This window comes from Saimiri boliviensis, chromosome 5, assembly GCF_048565385.1.
Source record: "Saimiri boliviensis isolate mSaiBol1 chromosome 5, mSaiBol1.pri, whole genome shotgun sequence".
Classification (NCBI taxonomy): Eukaryota; Metazoa; Chordata; class Mammalia; order Primates; family Cebidae; genus Saimiri; species Saimiri boliviensis.
In genome coordinates, this window is record NC_133453.1 from 61,974,145 (window position 1) to 61,986,368 (window position 12,224).

At 39.9% G+C, this 12,224-nt stretch overlaps 1 protein-coding gene across 1 annotated transcript in view; it reads left to right on the forward strand.

Annotated features, from left to right (window-relative positions):
- Positions 1-12,224, forward strand: part of PDE11A (phosphodiesterase 11A) — a 392,053-nt gene that overhangs the window by 126,864 nt on the left and 252,965 nt on the right. Inside the window, exons 3-4 of the mRNA XM_039469872.2 lie at positions 2,796-2,885; positions 7,482-7,622. Coding sequence (XP_039325806.1) covers positions 2,796-2,885; positions 7,482-7,622 — 231 coding nt within the window. The remainder of the gene's footprint in view (positions 1-2,795; positions 2,886-7,481; positions 7,623-12,224) is intronic.

Below are 12,224 nucleotides of genomic sequence, written 5' to 3' on the forward strand. Positions count from 1 at the left end.
TCACATTACTTGAATCACCAAAGATTAGAACTAAAAAAGACCATAAACCTGGCATTTACAGTTAAGAAAATACGTTCAAGAGGTTATGTGATTTGTTGCATTTCACATAGAAAAACAGTAAAAACAACAACAATCATTTGATTCAAGAGGTTATGTGATTTGTTGCATTTCACATAGAAAAACTGTAAAAACAACAGCAATCATTTGATTTAAAATTAAGATTCTTTTTGGGCTGGGTGCAGTGGCTCAAGCCTGTAATCCCAGCACTTTGGGAGGCCAAGGCAGGTGGATCACACGGTCAAGAGATCAAGACCATCCTGGTCAACATGGTGAAACCTTGTCTCTACTAAAAATACAAAAAATTAGCTGGGCATGGTGGCATGTGCCTGTAATCCCAGCTACTCAGGAGGCTGAGGCAGGAGAATTGCCTGAACCCAGGAGGCAGAGGTTGCGGTGAGCCAAGATCGCGCCATTGCACTCCAGCCTGGGTAACAAGAATGAAATTCCATCTCAAAAAAATAAAATAAAATAAAATAAATAAAATTAAGATTCTTTTTAATTAAACATAATACATGGAACTCAATAAATGTTGGAATTACGAATGGAGTGAAGCAAGCCTGTGACTATATTAGAAAATATTTCACATGTGCATTTGGTCATTCTCCTCTTGTTACTTGCTTGACTTACCAACCACCTTAAATTTGTCCCCTGAAGGCATAAATAAATAAATAAATAGTGAAAAGTTAAAATAAGTAACCCATATCTCCTTCTCACTTTTATCCCCATCATAGTCACTGTCTCCATGGCAGAAAAAACAAAGAGCCAAAAAGAAAACCTCCAGACAACTCCAAGGAAAGGGCTTGCTGTATGTGTAGGTGATATTGAAAGTGGTCCCATTCTGCCTAAAGGCAGGGAAATTCTAGTGAAATATCCGGCAGCTTTATGCCAACATCTTTATGCTGGCTTATGGACAAGCTTCCTTTCTTTCTTTCTTTCTTTTTTTTTTAAGTAGAGACGGGGTTTCACCATGTTGACCAGGATGGTCTCGATCTCTTGACCTCATGATCCACCCGCCTCAGCCTCCCAAAGTACTGGGATTACAGGCTTGAGCTGCCGTGCCCGGCCTGGACAAGCTTTCTAAGGCATGAGGGGGAGTAGAAAGAAAAGGGAGAGTAGGGAGTAACAGAAATAACATCTTGTTCCAGAAGGCAACATGTGAAAATCCAGGGAAGGAATTTATCCCAAAAAGATCTTCAAAAATCATTGATTTTTGTACCTCTTCTTAATTCTGATCCCATTGTTTTTCTATTTTCTTTAAAAATGAGGTCATAGCTTTAGTTTCTATATGGCTCTGAAATTCTTTCCAGGACCCTAGGTCAGAGTTGATCATGCCCAGGTAAGCAAAGAAAGATTTTAATAGGGAATTCAGTGGTAGGGAATGTGAATTGCCCTTCATCTTTTGTCTACCTCAAATCTTCTTCACAATTACCTTGCACTCCAGGTGATTCTGTTCTGGGTGCCTCACAAGTGCTTCCTGAGTTGGTGGAGGCTGCAGTCATCCCTTACCCATGGTGGGCACTGCACTGCCCTCTGCTGGAGACAGCAGGAGTTGCTCTATTTTGCCAGGGCTTTGTACCTCTTGCTAGGGCACCATTGTGTGTGTGTGCGTGTGTGTGTGTGTGTGTGTGTGTGTGTGTGTGTGTGTATGTGTATGTGAGGGGGTGGGGGAGATGCATATATATATATATATATACACACATATATATTTATTTATATATATATATATATACATAGAAACGCTATGATATACACATGCTTTTTTCCCTCTTGCTTTAGAGAAGTCCCAAGTATGTCAGCTGTTTAGTCTACATTGTGAAGAATTGAGGGAAATAGTTCTGTCAGTTTTCACTTGAAGTGCTCGCTCTCTCTGGAATCAGAGATTCTGGAGAGGAATTGCTCTGAGAGTGCCAGGCGGTAGTGAAAATCCCTGTACCTAAACCCCCATGATGAGTGAAAATCCCTGTACCTAAACCCCCATGATGAGAATGTCTTTGTTAGTGTCGGGCCCATCACAGCTGTGTGTTTCTGCCCATAGGAGGACTTCTCCATCACAGACTCCCAGCCTTTCCTCATCAGGCTTCTGCAGAACCATCCCACCAGTCTGACTTCTGTCCAGTTATGTGTACACAGTGGCGGATACAATTAGAGCTCTTTTGTAGAAGGCTTCTAGGCCTGCTGACCCCCGAGCTTCCACTGGGCCCATCCAGAGGGGCATGCTTAAATCTGAGAGCCGATAGGTCTAGAATCAAGCTGAAATCCCTGCTACAGATGTGAATTGTATGCCATATACATATGGTATATGCCATATGCCAACAAAAGAATTGACTTATATCCTGCCTACCTCCAAATGTGAGTGTGGGCACATGCTTTAAATTCCAGGTATATCATGGTTCATTTATTTATTTATCCTTTTTTTTTTGTTATAATCAAAGTAATACAAGCTGCTTTAGGCACAGTTCCTATGTCACAGGCCTGATAATCTGTTGCTTCACTTTATGTCTTCATAGATGTGAATTCTCTAGTTAAAGCTTGATTTACAACATCTTTTAGATAACTTTGAAAAATATTCATTCTGAAGTTAAAATATTAGTATCAACAACTCTCTGTACTCAGTCTCTATAGATGCACATAAAGTATTCCAATCAGGCATATGCAGGAAGTGTGGAATTTCATGTAGCCAGGGATGTATCAGTGTTTATTAGGTTTTAATGTTCTTGCTGCTCTCTTTGTCTCAGGTTATGCAGATGTATCTTCCGTTTTGTGGAATCGCCATATCTAACGCTCAGCTCTTTGCTGCCTCAAGGAAAGAATATGAAAGAAGCAGAGTGAGTAGAAAAAACATTGTTGACACTCCTCAATACTCTCTGTCTTTCTGGTTTCTGTAAGTCATTATGTCTTTTAAAAACAGTCAATGAATGATCTTTGAATAGTCCAAGAATCTATTTTATTTGTATAATTCTGCAAGGCTGTGGTTGTGGTTGAAGATACAGTTTAAGCAATAAGCCCAAGTGGAAGTGGATGCAAATTATCTGTTGTTATTTGGGGGCAGGGGTACAAACTTCTTTCAAAAAGGAAATTAATATCACATCTATACTGTAAGGCAGCAGATATATCCTTGCTAACTTGTGGCTTTGAAACAATAACACAATTTGGTGATGCTTTTACAACTAAATTCCTTTAAGAAGCAAGATCTAGGCCGGGCGCGGTGGCTCAAGCCTGTAATCCCAGCACTTTGGGAGGCCGAGGCGGGTGGATCACGAGGTCGAGAGATCGAGACCATCCTGGTCAACATGGTGAAACCCCGTCTCTACTAAAAATACAAAAAATTAGCTGGGCATGGTGGCGCGTGCCTGTAATCCCAGCTACTTAGAAGGCTGAGGCAGGAGAATTGCTTGAACCCAGGAGGCGGAGGTTGCGGTGAGCCGAGATCGCGCCATTGCACTCCAGCCTGGGTAACAAGAGCGAAACTCTGTCTCAAAAAAAAAAAAAAAAAAAAAAGCAAGATCTTACCCCCACTTCCCAGATTTTATTTTTGAATTGCAACAATTTTTTAATTGAAAGGATTTCTGAAAGTACATGTCACTAGATACTTGGAACAATAATGCAAACACTACTTTATAGTATTATAAAGAAACACTTAGATCTTTTATACCTTCACGAGCTCTAGAACTAAGTTGTGAAAAAGGCAAAGTCTAGTACTCAAAAAATGCTAAATTATCAAGTAGAGATTAAATTATATTAGACTCATTCCACTTTTAAATATAAAAAGATTACTGTAACAACTTAGAAATATATTTAACAAAAAGATGTTTAAAAAGGTTTGAAACTCTCAGTTAATCTGGGCATCAAGTCGATTAAAATTTCATTTGCTAATTATTATGATTTATGGATTTTTTATCAGTAAACAGATGAACACAGTTGACTCCTATAGCCATGGTTCTTAGCATGGCATACACATCTTTTCTCTGCCTGGGATCCTCTTTTGATCCTTTGCCCCATGTCTTCCCATGCTCCTTCTTTCATCTGGCACTCCAGCAATATGGTCTCCAATTTCCAGCAAACAGTCTGTTTCATTTGATCATAACTTTATCCATATTCCTCCCTCTGCCTTCAGTGCCTCAAGTCAATTCCACCATCTGCCTTCCACATTCTTCAGGACCCAGCTCAGCCTTCTGATTAATCTTCCCTTCTTCACTTACGGTTTTGGCTTGTATCTACTGCCATTATTCTATTGTGAATACTTATCCACTGTATTATGATATTTAAGGAGGCCCCTTTTCTCCCACTACGTTATGAACTCCCTAAGGGAAGCTTCATGTATGATTAACCTTTGTATTCTTGTGTATGGCACAATTAATTTATTCATTCAACAAGTATTGATTGTGTGGTTCCCTTTACATGCTGTCTATCCAAATCCCTACCCTTATGGAACTTACTATTCAATATGAACAATAGATAATGGATAAGAAAACAAATTTTGTAAATTGCATAGTATGGGTAGCGATAAGTACCGCAAGGAAAATAAAGTGAGGTAAAGGAATGAAGGGTTGAGGAAGGGTAGGTTGGGAGGATGTTTATTTTAGAGGGTGATCAAAAAGGTCTCTATAAGGAGATGATCTATGAGCAGAGACTTGAATGGAAAGGAGAAAAGCCACACAAAGGTCTGGGGAGAGCACTTCTGGCAGGAGAAATACCAAGTACAAAGGACTTGGGTCAGGAGAAAACTTGGTCAATGTGTTTAGAGAGCAGAGAGAAAGGGGGAGAAAGAAAGGAAAAAAAAATAAAGTGAGGGTATGGAGGCAGGCCAGATGGCAGAAAAGCCTGTGGGTCTGGCAAGGGCTTTGACTTTCATCCTGAGTGCAGTGGAAAGCCATTAGGAGATTTTGAGCTGAGTCTGACTTACTTTTAATACGGTTCACTCTGGCCTCCCTGGAAACAATAAACTGGCTGGGAAGGGAGGGAGAAGGCTGAAGCAGTAAGAGGACTTAGGAAAGAACTGTACTGAAGCGAAAAAATAGGACTAGGGCAGTGAGAAGTGACAGATTTCCTCCAAAATCAGTGTTGAAATCTATGGGGTTTGCTGATATGGGAAATGAGTGAAAGCGAATTTTGGCTTGCACAGCTGGCAAGTAAACACTTGGATACAGGATTCTAAAGTTTTGGGGAGATACCAGGGCTGGAGATTGAGATTTGGGAACCAGAAGCATATAGAGGGTATTTAAAGCCAGGGATCTAGCTGGGTTAATTTAAGGAAGAACATGCAGATAAGAGAAGGGAAAGGTCCAAGGACACGCCCAGGAGCACAAGGAGGTCACTAATGTAGATGTTGGGGTGATGGATGCAGCAAACCGCCATGACACATGTATACCTGCCTAACAAACCTGCACGTTCTGCCTATGTACCCTAGAACTTAAAGTATTACAATAATAAAATAAAATAAAAAAGATGATCATTTAAAAAAAAGGCCGGTAGAAGAAAGAGAAACAAAATGCAGATACTCGTTTCCTGGAAGGCAAGTGACATCAAGAAGCAGGGCCTATTCAACTGTGTGAAATGCTTCCATTATCTGAGTTGGATATTACCCTAGATTTTCTTCTCTTTTTCTCCCATCCTGGAGCTAGTCCGCATTGTTATTTGTAAAACTTCTATCGTTAATAAAGCAGCAATTTTAAATTAGAACCAGTAAGATTACTATAATGTGATTTGTCAGTGCAAGACTCAAGGCACAACTCGTTTTTCCTCTGAGATAAATGTTCTTGTATATGGGCCACAGAAGCTCTCTCCATGCAATCACAACAAATTGAAAAGTTAAATAATTGTTCAGTTAATATGATGCAGCTGAAGAAATAGTCTAGCTGATTAAGGAAATAATGTGTTCCCCATTAATAACAGGGCATTTTGCTTGTAATTACTCAGACAGTTGTCTCATTTTTAATGTTTGAACATGAAATTATTATGCATTGACCCCTAACAGAGATTTGCTGTCCAAATGCCAAATATAAAGATTAGCTTAGGAATTTTTCTGCCTTTCGATGTTCCTCTTTGCTTTGGGATCATGGAGTAGTATGGCCCTTACTCTGCTCCGTCTTTCTTTGGAGATAATATAAGCACCCAAGGGGTTCACCTTGCAATAGAGGAAGAGTAATTCACACAGAGTCAGCTGTGCTGAAGACCAGAGTTTTATTGTTACTCAAATCAGTCTCCCCAGATCAGAGTTTTAAAGGATAATTTGGTGAGTGGGGGAAGGCCAGTGTGTAGGAATCCTGATTGGTTGGGTAGGAGATGAAATCATAGGGAATTGAAACTGTCCTCTTGCACTGAGTTAGTTCCTGGGTGAGGGGTCACAAGATCAGATGAGCCAGTTTATTGATCTGGGTGGTGCCAGATGATCAAGTGCAGGGTCTGCAAAATATCTCAAGCACTGATCTTAGTTGCAGTTTAGGGAGAGTCAGGAGAATAGCTTGAATCAGGGAGTTGGAGGTTGCTGTTAGCCAAGATCTCGCCACTGCACTCCAGCCTGGTGACAGAGCAAGACTCCGTCTCAAAAAAAAAAAAAAAAAAAAAAAAAGAATTAGATAAATAAAAAGGATCAGAATCTAGTTTTGAGGAGTTTATTCAAGTGAAAACCTAGGAATGGCCAATCCGGGAGATGCAGACTCCAGAAAAATGGGGTAAGCGTTCCAAAGTTAAAAGTTAAGCTCTTGCATCTATAGGCACAAAGTAAAGAAATTGGACAGGATTTCAACATTTGCTATACAAGGCTGGTTTATGAGTTATAACAACATAATTAGTTACAGTTTGGTTTTTTTTTCTATGCAGCTTGTTTTCTTTTCTTTATAGCTGGTTTTCATTTTCTTTCCAATTTAAAAGAGTTTATTTAACATTCCATCTTAAGGCAATGTGATGGCCATGGGGTCCTTGGGTGGGAAGAGTAAGAAGGAAGTTAGTCTATAATGAAGATCAGCAGTGAAGAGGGAAAGAGTCTTCTCTGGTGCTCTTTAGTAATTTTCAACATTTTACAAAACAATGTGGGTAAGGAAGAAGGCTAATCTATAGTCAGAGAAACAAGAGTTATATAGCTGCCTTGGTTACTGCTGCCACTCAAGTGACCTCCCGCCTCCAACAATCATTGTCCTTTAAGACTCAAAATAATCGAGAGTTCCGATAGCTTAGGTTTTGAATTACTTATTTTCACACCTGTTACAAGAACTAGCTGTATTCTGCAGTTGTATTTTGCAGTTTGTGTTATAAAATGGAGTGATGAAAATATGTCAAAACAATCATAATAGCTTTTAAAATTAGCTACACAAAAAGATTTATTATATTTTATTAAAGCAAATACTAAATTAAAATTTAAGAATAAAAACAACATGTTTTTCAGTTTTACACCCACCTAAATACATCTGTTTCATCTTTTCTAGGCTTTGCTAGAGGTGGTTAATGACCTCTTTGAAGAACAGACTGACCTGGAGAAAATTGTCAAGAAAATAATGCATCGGGCCCAAACTCTGCTGAAATGTGAACGCTGTTCTGTTTTACTCCTAGAGGACATCGAATCACCCGTAAGTTATTTTTTATCTTTTTAAGTTGAAGGCTATGTGAGTGGAATAAAGTTGAGTTTATTTATAATTAAGCTTGTGAAATTGTGACTTGAATCACTCTCTTCATGACTCTTCTAACCATGAGGCAACTTTTCATAAAAGAAGAGGTTTTTTAAAAATTTATTTTATGTGTATTTCATTCTCATTTTGCAGTCAACTTAGAAACATAGACTTTTAAGCTAACAGGGACTTTAGAGATGTATCCCAGCCCTTTGTAATTACAGATGAAGGAACCAAGGGGTTTAGTGGTTCGCCCAACCTCACACAGCTCCGTTAGAAGATAAACTCAAGAGTCTGTCTAACATTTTATTTACCTATGAAGGGGAAGGCCCTCAGCATTTCATCGGGTGGATTTCAGTCCAGACAATGATCCATGGCCTTCTTAAGGCGAGGAGGAAGCAAGCAAATGAGTGGAGATTCAGTGCGCTTGGCTCTTGGAGCCCGGACAAACTGGAATCAAGCCAAATGGAGTAGCCAGCTGTAGCTGGGCTGTTCCCTGTGGCAGGTTTGTCCTGCAGAGGCTTCCAAGATCTTTCACAGCTGCTGTGGACTTGTGAATTTTGGCACAGAGTAGCCTTACCAGGTGAGGGGGGCTGCCGTCCACTTCCCTGCAGGGGTTCCTGCCACTCCAGAGGGAAGCATCTTGTCCAAGGCCTCAGGGCTGCCTCACCGTGGCAATTTGTGGCCAGCTTTCTGGTTTTGTTAAGCCCTTTGGCTTTCAGGGGGAAACCTGCTGGGTAGATAAGCAACACTACTGAAATCATCATCATCATCAATCTAAATTCTTGAAAGTTAAATGTCTAAACCCTTGGCACAATTTAATGTCTTTGCTGAGAACTCTCTTCAAACATCGGGAATTGTCTAGCAATTAAGAGCTGCTTTAATACCTGACAGAATGTTATTTTGCCACACTTTACTTACAAGAGATTATTGCCTTTGCCTTTAGGTTTGTTTTCCTCAAAGAATAAGAACGTTGGGGTAAATTTTGGAGATTTAATTATAAGTATTGTAAGACTCACAACATTAAATTTTGAAAAAAAAAATCTATGTCTAAAATGTTTAGGAGTGTTTCCCCAGATTTTAGCAGAGATTGGGGTTATTTCTGTCTCAGTCACCGTGGTTTACACAAACAATAGCCTGGAAAGTACCCTGTGATTGTATAAATCTCAGCTGAACCTTGGGAGAACATGCACACACACCCCAATAGCCCATACTTATGGAGTGCTTCCAGAAACTTTTGGAAACATTTGCATTCTTTCAATCCTTACCTGTGAGGTAGGTGTTATTATCATCCTATAATAATTTTATAAATAAGGTTCAGAAAGTTGAGTGACTGACCAGTCACCTCCACTGCCTGACTCTAAAGCCCCTTAAAGGAATGGGAAGTGGTGGGGGTGCTCATTGGTACCTGGCAGGTTTCAGGGCCACAGAGAAGCCCCCATTAAACAAAGGCAGAAAGGGGCCACTGTTGGGGCTTTGGCTGCCAGGATTACCTGAGCCACTCCAAGGTCCCTGTGGGAGCAAGTGGCTGGGTGTGAGGGTCTGGGTTAGGCAGGCTGGAATCTGGACACAGGCAAATTCATTGTTTGCTGGCTCACTTGTAAACAGACATTAAAGCAACTTAAACCAGCTAAGGTGGTCATTCCTGCTAATTTAACTTGAATCAGTTTTTATGGTGTGATCTAACTCTTTAGTAAATGACCAAAAAAATACAGATAATGGAAGTTGATATTGGATGTGGGGGCAGAGCTGGAGGCAACAGTAGAAATAGCAATATCTTCATGATATAAAGTAGAGAGATGAGTGATCAAAAAACATCGTCTAGATAGAGTAGATGGTACAAACAATAACAGTGCTGGCTGGTCTTCTACTGAAAGTACAAAAGGCCTCTTTGCTATCACTGCTGAACATTCTAAGACTGTAATGTTGGGGCTGAAAATTCTGGACTACTCCTCATCAATTCTTTCTTCTCTCTCACTCTCTCTTTTTTTTTTTTTTTTTTTTTTTTTTTTGAGATGGAGTTTTGCTCTTATCGCCCAGGCTGGAATTCAATGGTGTGATCTCAGCTCACTACAACCTCTGCCTCCTGGGTTCAAGCGATTCTCCTGCCTCAGCCTCCTGAGTAGCTGGGATTACAGGCATGTGCCATCACTCCTGGCTAATTTTTTGTATTTTTAGTAGGGATGGTGTTTCGCCATGTTGGTCAGGCTGGTCTTGAACTCCTGACCTCAGGTGATCCATTTGCTTCAGCCTCCCAGAGTACTGTGATTACAGGCATGAGCCACTGCACCCGGCCCATTTCTTGTTTTTTTACCCATCCCCCTCCAAAGTGATATTGATGGAAAAACAAAACTCTCTAAAATATTTTATTTTTGTATTGTTTTGGTTTTCTGATTTTTAAAAATTCTAATCTTCTACATTTTAATTGACAAATAATTTTATGTATTTATGGTATACAATGTGATGTTTTGATACCTGCACCTATTGTGGATAATTAAATCAAACTAATTAACATATGCATCTCCTCACATACTTATTTTTTGTGGGGAGGACATTTGAACTTTACTCTTAGCAATTCTGAAATATACATTATTACTAACTGTAGTCACCATGCTGTGCAATAGATCTAAAACATATATTCTTTCTGTCTAATGAAATTTGGATGCTGTGACCAACAACTCTCCACTTACTTTTAATTTTAGCCTCTGGCAACCACCATTCTACTTTCTTCATCTATGAGTTCAACTTTTTTCAATTCTGCAAATAAGTGAGCGTGCAATATTTGTCTTTCTGTACCTGGCTTATTTCACTTAACACAACTTTCTTCAAGCTAATTCATATTGTTGAAAATTACAAAATTTTATTCTTTTTAAAGGCAGAATAGTATTTTTAATGGATATTTGTTTCTATTACCTTGTGTATTTTATAGACTTATTATTGAAAGTTTCCTCTGCCATCAGGTCCCTCAGAGCACCTCCAAAAAAGCATCTCTTCAAATATGAAACTCACTCTCTCCTTTTTAAATTATTGTTGAACTTTGTGTTTTTTTAATTTTTATTTTTTATTGTACTCTAAGTTCTGGGGCACATATGCGGAACGTGCAGGTTTGTTACATAGGTATACATGTGCCATGGTGGTTTCCTGCACCCATCAACCTGTCATCTACATTAGGTATTTCTCCTAATGCTTTCCATCCCCTAGGCCTTCACCTTCCAACAGGCCCTGGTGTGTGATGTCCCCCTCTCTGCGTCCATGTGTTCTCACTGTTCAACTCTCACTTATGAACGAGAACATGTGGTATTTAGTTTTCTGTTCTTGTGTTAGTTTGCTGAGAATGATGGTTTCCAGCTTCATCCCTGTCCCTGCAAAACACGTGAACTCATCCTTTTTTATGGGTGCATAGTATTCCATGGTGCCCATGTGCCACATTTTCTTTATCCAGTCTATCACTGATGGCCATTTGTGTTGGTTCCAAGTCTTTGTTATTGTGAACAGTGCCACAATAAACATATGTGTGCATGTGTCTTTATAGTAGAAAGATTTATAATCCTTTAGGTATATACCCAGTAATGGGATTGCTGGGTCAAATGGTATTTCTGGTTCTAGATCCTTGAGGAATCGCCATGCTGTCTTCCACAATGATTGAACTAATTTACACTCCCACCAGCAGTGTAAAAGCATTCCTGTTTCTCTACATCCTCTCCAGCATCTGTTGTCTCCTGACTTCTTAATGATCGCCATTCTAACTGGCATGAGATGATATGTCATTGTGGTTTTGATTTCTCTAATGACCAGTAACGATGAGCTTTTTTTCCTATCTTTTGGCTGCATTGTCTTCTTTTGAGAAGTATCTGTTCATATACTTTTCTCACTATTTGATGGGGTTGTTTGTTCTTTTCTTGTAAATTTGTTTAAGTTCTTCGTAGATTCTGGATATTAGCCCTTTGTCAGTTGGGTAAATTGCAAAAATTTTCTCTCATTCTGTAGGGTGCCTGTTCACTCTGATGATAGTTTTTGTTGTTGTTGTTTTTAGTTAGTTTGTTTGTTTTCTGTGCAGAAGCTCTTTAGTTTAATGAGATCCCATTTGTCAATTTGGGCTTTTGTTGCCATTGCTTTTGATGCCTTAGTCATGAAGCCTTTGCCCATGTGTGGCCTCGATCACGTTGGGGTCACCACCCGGGGAAGTCTGACCTGCAGACCCTGACTCCACAACGGATGAATGAACGCACTCTCACACCATTGCGGTGTTTCAAGTGGGCTAGGGGTGGCGGTTGGCTGCTTTCAGAGGGTGAAATGCAACCAATCGACCCAGACCCTCTAACCATCACACATTTATTCCCTCAAGATGTTACAACAGAGGTTCTAAGTTAACACACTTGTGGATAATTAACATGGTTGAGAATGGTTTTATGACTGGTAAAAGCAGGCGTCCCCAAACTTTTTACACAGGGGGCCAGTTCACTGTCCCTCAGACCATTGGAGGGCTGCCACATACTGTGCTCCTCTCACTGACCACCAATGAAAGAGGTGCCCCTTCCTGAAGTGCGGCAGGGGGCCCGAATG